The sequence below is a fragment of the Zootoca vivipara genome, chromosome 5 (genome assembly GCF_963506605.1).
Source record: "Zootoca vivipara chromosome 5, rZooViv1.1, whole genome shotgun sequence".
In the NCBI taxonomy this organism is placed as follows: Eukaryota; Metazoa; Chordata; class Lepidosauria; order Squamata; family Lacertidae; genus Zootoca; species Zootoca vivipara.
Window position 1 is genome coordinate 21,942,406 of NC_083280.1, and position 15,224 is coordinate 21,957,629.

General features: G+C 45.1%; 1 protein-coding gene across 1 annotated transcript in view; it reads right to left on the reverse strand.

Annotated features, from left to right (window-relative positions):
* The window catches only part of LOC118093931 (vomeronasal type-2 receptor 1-like), a 31,548-nt gene extending 19,543 nt beyond the window's left edge, over positions 1 to 12,005 (reverse strand). Inside the window, exons 1-2 of the mRNA XM_035133785.2 lie at positions 11,766 to 12,005; positions 881 to 1,172 (exon numbers count right to left, since the gene is read on the reverse strand). Of these exons, the coding sequence (XP_034989676.2) occupies positions 881 to 1,172; positions 11,766 to 11,986 (513 nt within the window). The 5' untranslated portion in view covers positions 11,987 to 12,005. The remainder of the gene's footprint in view (positions 1 to 880; positions 1,173 to 11,765) is intronic.
* Positions 12,006 to 15,224: the final 3,219 nt, after the last annotated feature.

Consider the following 15,224-nt stretch of genomic DNA (forward strand, 5'->3'; position numbering starts at 1 on the left):
TGCTCAGTATGTCGAATTGCAAAAATCTGCCACCCCATTCCTTGCAGAATGCATTGTGCAGACTGTTGCCACATGGGTTGAGAACTGACCAACCCATTCACCCTCAAGCCAAGGCTCAGCCATGGGGCAATTTAGAGAAGTGGACCAATGAGCTAGAATGGAAGGCAAGGTAAAGAAGCTGGAGAGGCAGGACTCGCTGGCAGTTCTAATACATTGCTATTTTCCATATAACCCCTTTCAAAACTTCCACAGAGAGAGGGAATGTGGTTTGTTCTGGAGAATAAAGACTCCATTCCTGGCTCTGCTGCCCATGCCTTCTGTATATGAAGGATTGGGGGATTGTGGCCTTCCAGATGTTGTTGGACTCAAACTCCCAACATCCCTTACCATCAACCATGCTAACTGGGGCTGATGGGCATTGGAATCCTGGAAGGCCATAATTTCCCCTTCCCTACAACATGTCCTTCTGATATCAGAAGAGGACCTTCGGTTGGTTTCTTACAGTAAAAGCTTTATAGTGGCGGGAAAGAACAGTTTTCACCCTGAGAGCCACATTTCCTTCTGCACAACCTTCCAGGGGCCACACGTTGGGCAGGGCCACAGGCCACAGGCAGTGGAGCAACAAATACAATTTTTACCTTGGTACAATAGGCTAGTTTCTACACACTCACACATCCCTCTCTGTGCTCCATCAGACAAGCAAGAAGCATGGCCAGAGTTCAAGGGCACAGTCCAGCCAGGCAGAACACGCAAGGAAGGTAAGAAGCAAAGCCAGTGGTGGGTGTGGCCTGGGGAAAGGGGTGTGGCCTGGAGAGTGTCCCAAGTGCCAGGTATAGAGGCCTAGAGGGTGGCATTCCGTGCTTTCCAGGATTCACGATACCTGAGGGAAATAGTAAAGCCCAAGGATTCTCGAGGATGCAATGGAAAGAGTTGATCCACCAGCTCCAACGACTGCTGCTAGAGGAGCACCGGTGCTGCAACGGAACACAGGGGTTGTTTCATTCTGCCCGGTGAGGAAAGCCAAGGAGTTCTCAACCGTCTTGGACATTGTATAGCATGTGTCGTAGATCTGGTAACCCAGTTTTATGCCTGGCAGAAGATCCTCGTCCTTGTTTATGACGTTTATGGCGTGTATCATGGCTTTGACCCAGCGGTAACCCCGGAAATTAAACCTGCAGAGAAGAAGAATATGAACGCATGCAGGACTTTCTCTAAAAGAAGAAAAAGAACACTAAAAGAAAAGCTGCATCCTCCGCATTCACCAGAGGTTGTTCATACTGGTGAGACCTGCTGTAGAAGAAGCAACCTCCACAGATGGGGCCAGAATGGGGTGAGGCGGAAGAAGCCTCCCCTCCCCCAAGTAATTGCCCACTCCCATTGTTGAACCCCATGGTTACTTCAAGGATAAGCACTTTCCGCAAACAAATTGTAGCAAATCACTGAATCATGTGCTCCAGGGATGGGGAACTGTGGGCCTCAGGATGTCGTCGAACTACAATACCCAAGATCTCAGGCCATTGGACAAGCTGGCTAGGGCTGATGGAAGTTGGAGTCCATCCCTGCTATGCTGGCATTTAAAACCAGGCTGAAATCCTCAGCATCCTTACTTGGAAGTTCACTTCATCAAAATCAAGACGACTCATTTAAGAGAAAGTATCTTTATAGAATGGGAGCATTAATGTGAAATACACTGATTTCTCTACTCCATAAATCTAATCAACTAAACCCAATCGACTAAAATTCATTCAACCAGATGATAGTCCTATTTCTCAGCATGTAGTAAAGTAAGGCAAATACTACTGCTCCATGTTGCAGATGTGTGCTGAGGCGAGACTTTAACCATTAAGGCCTTGTTCATGCATAGTTCTAACCACTACATTATACCAGCTCTCAACTGCATCTTTAGGTTTCTTCATGCTGGTGCATAGAGTCTATGCCATAGACAGAGGTTTTTGGGACTGTTTGCATGATCAGAAAATTTATTACATGATCATAGCCCCAAGCAATAAGTACCATATGAAAATGACTTGAGGTGATTTCTTACGTGGCATTTTTGAAAACATTTGATGTACAGCAACACAAGAACAGTCACCTAGATTGCATTGAAGCATGATATCTGTTGTTGTTGTATTGTGACATCTGACTATAGACAAGATGAACAAGGATGGGGAACGAGCTGTGTACACTACACCTTTAAAGCCTATTCATAGCCTGTTCTCTCTCTCAGAGAATTCTGGGCACTGTAGTTTAACCCCACCCTAGTTACAATTCCCTAACCCTTAACAAACTACAGTTACCAGAATTCTTTGAGAGAAAGAATGTGCTCTGAATGTGCTTTAAAGGTATAGTGCAATTCTTTCCAAAATTTGGGGGGGCACTGTCTCCTTGGTTCCATAAATTCATCCCCAGTGCCCCCCAGCCTATAGAAAGCATTATTCTGAATAGCAGTTTGCACAACCCACTAAGGAAGATAATAACATAATAATATTCCAACAATAATAACCATTAGTTGCACATTTATTCCAATGAAAAGTATTGAGTTTAATTAATTCAATAACATTGATGAACTTGGTCCAGCAATACCAGCTTTTCAGAATCTGGTAGTCAGCCCACTTTGGGAACCACTTGTATAAGCAAATACACTGCCCTAATGTGAAAGAGAAGAAACTGGCAGAGTTTTCCATTTGATCACAGCTGCATCCTCAACTGCATGTGTTTTTTCTTCCTGTGCCTGATGGGCTTTTGCTTGAACCCTCTGCAAGCTTATAAAGGATGGTTTCTGTTTTTTGTTGGTGGATGTATTATTTCTAGTTTTTGAAACAGTATGACTTGTTCAGGGTCAAGAGTAAAAACAACAACAACAACAACAACAACAACAACAACAACAACAACAACAACAACAACAAAACACTTCCTTTATCACCCTCCAACTCTCTAGATTGACATCATTTGGGGAAACTTGGGGAAAATGTAATGCTTCCATTATTCACCAGGCCTTGCGTTAAGAGGCTTTCAGGCTGTAATAGAAGGAGGGGATTATTAGAGTCTTTGCAACACAGTTCTCATACACCAGAGTCACATTCACACCATAAATTTGATGATAAACAGTCAAAGCTTCCACAAAAGGATCCTGGGTGCTGAAGTTTGTTAAGGGTGCTGAGAGTTTTTATGAGATCCCCATTCACCTCAAAGAGTTGCAATTCCCAGAGCTCCCTGGGAAGAGGGATTTATTGTTACACCACTCTGCGAATGTGGCCTAAAGGGGTGAAGGAGATCATCCGGATCGATTTTACCTCCCTGTTTCATTTATAGAAGCATAGAATTTGAAGTGTAGGTGGGCTCCCACAAAGCAAAACACAGTGATAACAGCAAGAACCTTTATTGAACTAACAGAACGGGACCACGAGGCAAAGCAACTGCTTATATACATTTCTGGAAGCCTGGGCCACTCCCACTCTCAACGTGATTGGCTGTCTAAACTGGCCCAAATCCTATAATGTTCTGTGATTGGATATCATGTATTGAATCAGAACACAGGGGCTCAGAATCGTTAGTCCAGACTCAAGTTCAGGCAAACACAGACTACTGAATAAATAACAGAATTGTAGAGTGGGAAGGGACCATGAGGGTCATCTAGGCAAACCCCTTGCAATGCCAGAATCTTTTGCCCTATGTGGGCCCATGATCCTGAGATTAAGAGTCTCATGCTCTACCGACAGATCTCCATGTAATCTTGGAATACCAATACTTTGAGATGTAGTATGTCTTGCCAAGTGAGATGTGTCAGGTCTAGGGATGGAGGAGAAATTCAGTTTTGTATTTTAATGTGAACCTATCTAATTTGCGATTCCCAAAATATTATGTGTACTGAAGCACAGCTATCCTGTGTTTCACACCCTACTAAATTTTGGGGTGTGGTACGCCAACAAAACAGTAGGTATGAAAATGCACATACTGTATTAGGAGGATGTATGCATAAAAATGTGTATGTTAGTAGAAATATATTATATTGATGGGATCTGGCAAATATATGTATAGTAGGCAGAACTGCATGCAAAATTAGGAGAACATGGGACTTTCTGAAAGCAAAGCAGTTCCTCTGCCACTGATCTAGGGCCCTTCCCTGGAGCCCTTTAAAAAAATGCTTGGAAGGAAACAAGGAGTGGGTTTTTATGTGACAGGAGTTTGTGTTTGATTCTAGGAATGACTATCACAAATTCCTGAGCTTGAATATAAGTACCGGTAAGTTCATCAGACTGAACCACTGTTTCAACCTGGTTCTGGCGGGTGAACCTTAGAATTCTGATTAAAACATAGCCAAATACCATCCATAGATCCCATAGGGCTGGTGTCTCCCTGTCTATCCCTGTGCTAAGGCTTCCATAATAGTACTGTTTAAATACCCTCTACCTATTGATTAGCAGCTAAAGAATTCCCAGAAGAGAGCAAGAAGCGAACCTACGACTCTCTTCCAGTTTACATAGCAGTTGGTAGAAAGGTCAGCTATATCCCTGCTTTGTATTCAGAGTGCATACACCACAATCTGGCAATGCATTCTGGTACGTGGTATTACTCCCATTGAGATGGCTGCAATTCCTAACAATCATTGATGCCAGATACTTTATTGTTACAGAAACCACAGTGAATTCTTTTGTCACTTGCCAGCATACACCCTGGAACAACAGAAACGAGAGAGAGAGAGAGAGAGGAATACTTTCCCCAATTAAGTCTCAAAGGATTGGTGGAAAATAAAGCTTGCCAGCCTCAGAAAAGAAGAACATTTATTGGTTTAATTGTATCACTTACAGTAAGTACTTATACACTCTTGTTTTGGTTATTTCCTTTCTTTCACATTATTTTTTCACTGAAAACATATTATTTGTGTTTTCCCTGAAAACGTGTGTGTGTGTGTGTGTGTTAACTATAGAGCAGGTGGGGGAAAGTAGCATTGCCTGTACAACTCCCCTGCCAATATCTTCTCTCACATGCACTGCAGATCTTGAGATACACACACACCAATTCACTCCCCACAAAGGGCGCGTGAAGTTTAAAAGCTTCCCTTAATATTTCTAATGTCACTGTTTTTCTTGCAACTATTTTTCAATGCCGTATCTCTACCTTCTAATCCATCCCCTCATGGGACTAATTACAATTAATTAAATGAGCCTTATTTGAAACAGCTGCTCAGAAATCCATTGGCACCAGGAGGGCTGGGCTGGTGCGGAAACTCAGTTTGCAAAGCTAAGCAAATGCTGGCTACTAAAAGGAGGGTGTCCACATTTTTGCAGGAACTCCTTCCCCCGGTACCAGCCATTGTGGCAGTGGGGTGAAGGAGAAATTTAATGTGAACCTAACAAATTCGTGCTTTCCGAAACAATATTCATACCAAAACACAACTATTATTCAATTCCCCGAATTTTGCAATGCTGTTCTCCAGTAAAGTCCTGTATAGGAGTAACATTTGAGAACAGCGTGCCAAAAAATTCATTGCATAGTGAAAATCGTTATGCAAAAATATGCATATGAAAAAAAGAGACAGAGACAGAACTCTTCTACCCAGCACAGGTGGAATCTCAGGGTTGTGGATTCAAGCCCCATGTTGGGCAAAAGAGAGAGTTGGCCTAGATGACCCTCATGGTTCCTTTCTAACTCTACAATTCAATGAATCTACAGTGGTACCTCGGTTTAAGAACAGTCCGGTTTTAGAATGATTTGGTTTACAAACTCCGCAAAACCGGAAATAGTATCTTGGTTTGAGAACTTTACCTCGGTCTAAGAACGGAATCCGAACGGTGGAAGGGCACCAGCAATGGGAGGCCTCATTAGGGAAAGCGCGCCTCGGTTTAAGAATGGTTTTAGTTTAAGAACGGACTTCCGGAATGGATTAAGTTCGTAAACCGAGCTACCACTGTATAGTTCTATGGCACTGAGAAAGAACTGAGAAGCAAGACCCAGAGCAAACAAAGATACTACCCCCTGGCTGTTCTAAATAACTTCCATCACTTATTTTATTTTGTATGGCTTGCTTGGGCTGCATTTGATCCCAATGCTGGCTTGGTGCATCAGTTTTGCTGTTTACTGAAAGTTAAAGCTCTAAATAGCCTTGGACCCCAGGGCATTGTGAATTTTCTTTTACACCTCTGTGATTAAGTCCCTCTTCTGATTAGAGCAGGGGTCAGCGAACCTTTTCAGCTGTGGGCCAGTCCACCATCCTTCAGACTATATTGGGGGGGGGGTGAACGAAGGCAGATTGAGAAGGTGATTGGGCCGCATCCGGGCCTTAGGTCATCTACCCCTGGATTAGAGGATCATGGGGCAACTTTATCCAGGTAAGTGATGCTAGCAGATTGTGCTTGTAAGAAATGAGTTAATATCTGATTGATTGCCCTTTTTGCCACAAGCAGAAGAAAAAACAAACAAACCAGAAATCCTGAGCCACAAATGTGCACACCTGCCCTAATTGATCTATTATTCTCCAACAAATAGCTTACTTGGTTAAGAGACAGCATTTTCCATCACACATAATTAGAGAACCTCATGGCAATAAATAAATAAATAAATACAGTTCATATTCTAGATAAACGTGATGGATAGGTAAATGTGGGGGGGGAGGTATTGTTTTGTTTTTGTTGTACCTTGGTTCTTGAACGGCTTAGTTGTTGAAGAAATCGGCTCCCAAATGCTGCAAACCCAGAAGTATGTGTTCTGGTCTGCAAACGTTTTTTGGAAGCCGAACATCCGACACGAATTCCACTTGAGTGCAGGAAGTTCCTGCAGCCAATTGGAAGCCACACCTTGGTTTTTGAACTGTTTCAGGAGTGGAACGGACTCCCGGAATGGATTAGGTTTGAGAACCAAGATGTTTGTTGTTTAGTCGTTTAGTCATGCCCGACTCTTCGTTACCACTGTATTTATTTTGTGTTTTTATTTTGTGTTTTTATCTTGTGAACTGCCCTGAGATCTTCAGATGAAGGGTAGTATGTAAATTTAAACACCAACAACAGCAGCAGCTATAGTCCTCTGCTGTTTTCTTGCCACAGATTCAGACTGGGAGATTACACATGTACAAAGTGCATATATATTACATCTACTACATATTTTGGAAAGTTTGTTTTGTTTGCTACACATTTGCATGCCTCTTAAGTTATCATAACCAAATTTGTTCTTCAGATCAAGAAGCTGGTTCTCATCTATGTTTGGATGCATTTGGATGCCATTTTGAATCAAGATGGCTGACAGAACCATTCAAAACGGCACTAATTTGAACCACTTATTTAAAAAACCACATTGGTTGGGAGTGGGGGGAGGCGTTCCTAGAATTCCCAAGCAGTGCCATGCACAGGGCTGTTCATATAATAACAGACAGAATGAAGTCTGAATGAAATGGGAAAATGCTGATGTGGCAGAATGGATGGTAGACTCCCTGCCAATTAGAAATCATCAGGGAGAAAGTTTCCATTCCAGCTTTCCCTACACTGTCTCAGTGCTCTATTTGGCATATAGAAACCATTTTGTCATAAATGAATGAATGAATGAACAATTTGCATGGAGTTCTTTAAGGTTGGGGAGGGCCATTCCAAAATGCATATTTCCCCCCACCATCAGTCTCAAGTGGTATAATCCATTCTACCCACTCAGCACTGTACCTCCTCATTCCACTCCAAGGACAGACTCCAGCTAAATAAATTCATTGTCAGGGTTTGACGGGACAAGGAGGAATGGTGGGAGCCCCCAGCCAGGGAACCCCCAAGGAAAACCCCAGAGGAGGAAGGCTCAGAACCCAAAGATTGGTGGCGAAACACTGAGGAGAGGTCAGAGGGAGAGGATTCGGAGAAGGTGCTAGATACCAAAGGGCAACAGTGACAGGAATTGCACATGACACACAGTATGTGATGCTGGTGTGACATCACACACATCCACCACATGCCAGACCCCCTCAATCTTGGGGGCAACCCAGCGCCTTTGCCTTCCATGGAGGAAGCTTCTCCTAATGTCCAGCCACAATCTGCTTTCTTGTTAGTTCTATATCCTCTGGAGAATGCTTGCTGCAACTTCTGATATCCCTGCTGCTATGTGAAGACATAAGGACACAGGTGGCACTGTGGGTTAAACCACAGAGCCTAGGGCTTGCTGATCAGAAGGTTGGCAGTTTGAATCCCTGCGACAGGGTGAGCTCCCGTTGCTCGGTCCCAGCTCCTGCCAACCTAGCAGTTTGAAAGCACGTCAAAGTGCAAGTAGATAAACAGGTACCACTCCAAGCGGGAAGATAAACGGTGTTTCTGTGCACTGCTCTGGTTCGCCAGAAGCGGCTTTGTCATGCTGGCCACATGACCTGGAAGCTGTACGCCAGCCCCCTTGGCCAACAACACGAGATGAGTGCCACAACCCCAGAGTCGGTCACGACTGGACCTAATGGTCAGGGGTCCCTTTACCTTATGTGAAGACATTGTCACTCTTGCAGCAGCAACAACAACAACAACAACAACAACAACAACAACAACAACAACACAGTGGTACCTCAGGTTAAGAACTTGATTTGTTCCAGAGGACCACTCTTAACCTGAAACTGTTCTTAACCTGAGGTACCACTTTAGCTAATGGGGCTTCCCGCTCCGTCCACACCACCGGAGCACAATTTCTGTTCTCATCCTGAAGTTCTTAACCCAAGGTACTATTTCTGGGTTAGCGGAGTCTGTAACCTGAAGCATCTGTAACCTGAAGCGCTTGTAACCCGAGGTACCACTGTAATAATAATAATAATACCAATTTGAGGGCCCTCTGGCACATAAGAAGAAGAGATTGCTGGACCAGACAAGTGGCCCTTTTAAACTAATTTCCTGTTCCCACAGTGGCCAACCAGATGCTTGTGGGAATTCTGCAAGCGGGATCTGAGCACAACAGCAGTTCCAAGTAATTGGTATTCAAAGCATTCTGGAGGTAGAAAGTACCCATCAGGTTTAGAAGCCGTTGATAGCCTTATCCATGAAGTCGTATAATCCTCTTTTAATGGCACCAAAGGTGGTGGCTTCCGCTACGTCTTGTGGGTGCTGCAACCACATACCTGACGAGAACCACTTTTGTTTGTGCAGGCAACAGTTCCCCCAGGACCCAGTGAAGGACCTTCCATGGTGTTGCTGCGGCCTTGCCCTGATAGAAGGCCTTGCCTGCCTCCATGTTCTCAGAGGCCGAGATGCCCAGAGTGTTTTCTCTCGGTACAGTCGTTGAAGCCAGAGAGGCCCAAGGTGAGAGGGCTGTACAGAGCACAGTCTCACCCACCCACCCCATAATTCAATTCCTTTCAATATATGTACCTCAACTGTTTCAGTAGGCAGAACTGGCGCAACTACAGGAACTACATACCGGTAATATCAGTTCCGCATTTGTAAGAACTCAGCCATTTAGCACCTGAACTTTGGAACTCCCTGCCTATTATAATAATAAAAATAATAATTTATTATTTATACCCTGCCCATCTGGCTGGGTTTCCCCAGCCACTCTGGGCGGCTTCCAACAGAAAAATAAAATAAAATAATTAAACATTAAAAGCATCCCTAAACAGGGCTGCCTTCAGATGTCTTCTAAAAACTTTCACTATACTATGTTTTTCAGTGCCTGCTAAAACATTCTTGTTTAGACAAGCCTACCCAGATGGCTTAGAGAGTTGAGAGTTTTCATCTAGGGTAGCCATATTTCAAAAAGTGAAAATCCAGACACAAAAGCTTTGTTTTTCCTTTTCTTTTTGCAAGATCTCAAAAAGAAAACAAAAAAGAAGTTTCTGAGCTACTTTTAAGGAAATGCAGCAAAATCTACACTTCCGGCATGGTTTGCCATATGTACGGATTTTCCCGGACACTTAAACTATTCCTGCACGGACACTCTTTCCAATGGCTAAAGTCCGGCAATAACATCTGGAAAATTCCAGGTGCACGGCAACCCTATTTTCATCTGTTTTTAGTATTTTGTATCTTTTAAAGTACAACTGTAATTGTTTCTTAATTTTCTTGTTTCATTTTTTTTGTAAACTGTTTTGAGGGTTTTTTTTATAACCAAGCGGTGCATATGCATGCATACACACACACACACACAAACAAACAAACAAACACACACACCCTTTTAAAAAGAAATGTAAGGCTTTATTCAGCTAATTCAGTGCACTAGCGGAAGCCAGTGTAAAGGATTCTTCCTAGCACAATTGAACTTTTCTCCTCTCCTTCCTCAGCATGCCCCTCATGCTCTCCCAAATCTCCCCCAGAGGGTCAGGATGACCCCCAGAACAGTGCATAAGGGAGGAGAGGGGTGATTGCACTAATGGAGCCATATCGTTAGTGCTATGGCGAATCCAACCCAGTGATCTTTATTTAACAATAACCCTCATCCCCCGCACCCACATCCCAGGTAGCATGAGAGAAGCATTGCTGCTTATGGTGTAAACCCTCATCCCACTGTAGGCTCTGACCTCAACAGTGATGGCTCAATGCTTTGGCGCTCAAGATGCCCTCAAGGGGCTCTGCTCCATGAGTTCAGCCCACCTCTCTCCTGCCCACAGAGGGCAGGACTAAAAGCAAATGGGTGGAAACTGCAGGGAAGCAAGTTATGGCAAAACAACATCCTAATGGAGAGAGGTGTTTGACAGCGGAACAGTCTCCCTTGGGAGGTGGTGGGCTCTCCTTCGCTAGTATTTACTGAAGCAAAGGATGGGTGGCCATCCCTTCAATATGCTGCCAACCAAGCAGGAAAACCACTTCAAACAAACTGACCTTTGCTCATAGTTTATAACTTCAAAATACCTTCCATATCTGATGAGGAGCATGGGGTGCTGTTTTGCAATGAGTCAGCCCAATGAGTCTAGTACAGGGTCTCCAACTGTCTGTGGACTACCATTCCCATCATCCATGACCACTGCTCCTGCTAGCTAGGGATGATAGGAGTTGTAGTCCAAAAACACCCAAGTTTGGGAAACCCTGATCAGCTCTCCAGGTTTTCAGACAGGGAATCTCTCCCAGCCCTCCCTGGAGATGACCGGGGATTGAACCTGGGACCTTCTGCTGCAAAACAAGATGCTCTACCTCTGAGCACTGGCCCTTTCCAATGAAGGTGATGGCAGGACAAAAGAAGCAAATGCCTACCCACCTGAGCATCTATGTCTATATTATATATCCCCTTTCGGCCTCTGATGCACTTATTGTCTATCCCCAGCTTGGGATACAGTGGTGCCTCGCTAGACGAATTTAATTCGTTCCACGGGTCTTTTCTTATGACGAAAAATTCATCTAGCGAATCCCATAGGAATGCATTGAAATTTTTTGAATTTTTTTTGCCCATAGGAACGCATTAATTGAATTTCAATGCATTCCTATGGGAAACCGCGATTCGCTAGACAAATTTTTCATAAAACGAATTCGTCTAGCGAGGCAACCTCCGCTCGAAAAATCCTTTTGTTAAGCAGAAATTTCGTTAAGCAGGGCATTCGTTAAGCGAGGCACCACTGTATTGAGAAAGCCCTTGGCCAGCTATCACCATGAATAACAACACACCCACCCATGCCTTGCCACAGTTGTTTTTTCAAGCAAGGGAAAGGCTGCCACTCCAGAGCATCTTTTTCATGTGGTCCCAGCTTCCATCCCCACCATCTCCCAGCTAGGGCAGGGAGAAAATCCCTTTGTGGAACCCTACAGAGTCCACCTGAGCTCAATGGACCGCCGGTGCTGACTCTGTATACAGCAAAAACTCTCTGGAGGGCTAGAGAAGAGGAGGAAGCAGCTTACCCCTCACATTTTGGCGAATTGGGCGGCGTGCTGGTCGGATCTTCTTCCAGGATGGTCCTGAAATGCATAGGAAACATCCCTCCAATTACGTGCATGGCATCCTCCGCGTTCACATAGCCACGCAGATCAAACTTCCCAAGCAGCCGGCACTCTTCTTCTCCCTCCTCCCCAGCTGTCTCTTCCTCGCCTCGGGTGGGCACAAACACGTACAAGGCCTGCATCAGCAGCCCTGTGAGCAGCCAGAACTTTGCACGGGCCATTTTAACTCTGAGCCGCTGGAAGGAAATAATTGCTGCTTCCAAAAAAAAAAAGAGCACAGGGTTTTTATGAGGCTCTCGCGTGTTGACTGTTCGCCAGCCTATGAAGGAGAACGACTGTTCCCAAGAGGATCCACACAGGTGGATTCTCTTTGCTGCGACAGCTGCCAAGGCACAAGCTCGTCTATGAAGGGCTGGAAGGATAGGAAAGGTTGTTGTGGTTTTTATTTTTTATTTTTTTAAAAAGAACTGCTAATAAAAACGAAGTGACCCACATCATTTCATGCATTTACCTTCTCTCATACTGATGCCATTTCCCATCTTTTGCTTAGATCTTTAGCGCAGGTGCCTGAGTACAAGGATTAATAAACAACAATGATTTAAGAATCATTGCTGGATCAGACATGGAGTACACTTAGGCTACATTCACGCCGCAGTTTTAAAGCACTATGGTGCCACTTTAAACAGTCATGGCTTCTCCCAAACATTCCCCCAAACATTCCATAACACATTACGGCATGGGTAGGCAAACTAAGGCCCGCGGGCCCGATCAGGCCCAATAGCCTTCTCGATCCAACCCGCGGACGATCCGGAATCACCGCGTGGATCACCAGCATGCGCGTTCTTTCCCTCTCCCTCACATGGCGGTGGCGCCTCCTCCCTCCCTCCTCCTGGCTTCTCCCCGCCCTGCCTAGAGGAGGAAGGGGACTGGGCTTTGTTGGTGCCAGCAGCAGCACTCGAGTGGCCGCCATTTTAAGCAGCCCCCCTCCGGAGCCCTTTTGCGTACCGCTCATCATTCCTCCGCCAGCCCTTGCCGCTCGCAAGACACAGGTAAGCAGCCACTGGGGCTCGTGCTGCTCCCCCCCTCAAAATATAGTCCAGCCCCCACAAGGTCTGAGGGACAGTGGACCGGCCCCCTGCTGAAAAAGTTTGCTGACCCCTGCATTAGGGTATGAAGGTGCCACAAGTCTCTTTGCTGCAACAGATCAACACAACTTACCCATTTTAAAATCCCCAATGGGAAGCTCTTTCCAAGCCTAACTGCTGCATGTATGCAGAAGCAATGCGGGCAGATCATGGGCCAGATGTAAGCCACATCTGGCCTCTTGACTGACATTCCCCTCCCCCCCTTTAAAGCAGCAGCTTTCAATCATTCTCTCCCCAGGGAGTCGGCACCTTTACTGAGGGACTCCAGCATGCTGGAGGTGCATTTTAGAGAAATCTGGGGGTATGTTCTTAGGCTGTCTCTTTGTCTATGCAGGTGACAGTGGCTTCAACCAAATTAAAGTGAGTTGTGACTAAGGCCCCATCTGCACTGCACATTTAAAGCAGTATTGCACTGCTTTCAACACTCTCATGGCTTCCCCCAAAGAATCCTGGGAACTGTGGTTTATTAAAGGTGCAGAGAGATGCTAGGACACCCTTTTCCTTACACGGCTACAACTCCCAGAGTTCCCTGGGAAGGGGGATTGATTGTTAAACCACTCTGGGAACTGTAGCTCTCTGCAATGCAACAACCATCATGGCTGAATATCTACTGTAGGCTTAGAACACTGAAAATATGCAACCTACCTACTGTATACTTCTTGCCAAAAATGGGATGGTTATACCAGAACACAGACCAGCCACCCTGGATTTTGCATACTTTCCAAATCCCCTGTTGAATAGTGCTGGGCCTCATGTTGTCATCAAATGATACATCACTCGATGTGGACTTGGTTGCTCTTTGACCCTGTCGTTCACCTTTCGTTGGAACTCTGGTTTACCTATTGAATTGTCCGCTTATGTGCTATGTACTTTAGCAAGATTATGATGTGAGTAAATAATATATCCCTGTATGTCAAGGAAGGCCGGGGTACATGGTGGGAGAAATGGCTGCTTCTTGGAAATTGGCAGAAAAGCACAACGCAAATGATCGGCTGGAGCACCTCACCTATGAGGAAAGGAGGCAAGATTTGTTTTTTGTTTTAGTTGGGGGGGGAGCTGTGAGGGGGAGGGGGACATGACTGAGTTTTAAAAAATTAGATGTGAAGAAAATGAACGGAGAGGAAGTTTTACCTCACTCTTGCGTAACCAGAGTTCTAGGGAACCAGGGTTATCTGATGAAGCTGAATAGAAGATCCAGGACAGGCAAGACGAACGACTTCTTTACACAGCACAGCCTTATGCTGTGTGATTCACTTCCGCAAGGTGTAGTGATGGCTACCCAACTTAGTCTTTAAAAGGGGATTGGGCAAATAAATTCATGGAATATAAATCCATCAACACTGGGAGAGGGCTATGGCCCTCATCTTCTGCCTAGATGTTGGCCATGGTTAGGAACAAGATGCTACGCCAGATGGGCCTTTGGTCTGATTCAGCAGGACTTTCCTTATCCTCTTATGAACTATCATACCATGACTACTGGAAGCCAGTGTGGCAAAATGGTTAGAATGTTGGACTAAGACCTGGGAGACCAGGGTTTGAATCTCCACTCAGCCATGAAGTTCCCTGGGTGCTTTGAGGGAGTCACTATCTCCTAGCCTAACCTACTTCACTGGATGAAATGAGGAGGAGAACCAAATACAGTCATACCTCAGGTTATGGTCGCTTCAGGTTGCGCGTTTTTGGGTTGTTCACAGCGCCGAAGCCGGAAGTCCCAGAATGGGTTACTTCCAGGTATTGGCACTCTGCATGCGCAGAAGCACTAAATCGCGCTTTGCGCAGAAGCGCCGAATCGCAACCTGCGCGTACGCAGATGCGGCACTGCGGGTTGCGATCGCTGCAGGTTGCAAACGTGCCTCCCTTTCGGATCACGTTCGCAACCTGAGCGTCCACTGTACACCACCTTGAGATCCTTGGAAGATGGAATATAAATGTAATAAATAAATAAATAAATACTGTGAGGAGTGGGATCTGGTCTCAAGAATACTTAGGTACATTTAAATTGCTTCTGGTTGGCCATGAATAAGTCACTTCCTTCTTGTCTGACCTACCTAACCAGGTTGTTGTGAGGAGAACATAGTATAACACTGTGTGCTGTCCTAAGATCCTCTGGGGCGATGTTTGCTAAAAACCAATATAAACACCTCATGACTTGTCACTACTTGTCTTTACCTGGTAGCAACAGAAAACACCTGAACCCCAGAAGGTTACGAAATCCAAAATGGGCACCAGGGGAACAGATCCAGTGAAGGCAGAAGTCTTGTTTTCTTTTTTCCTC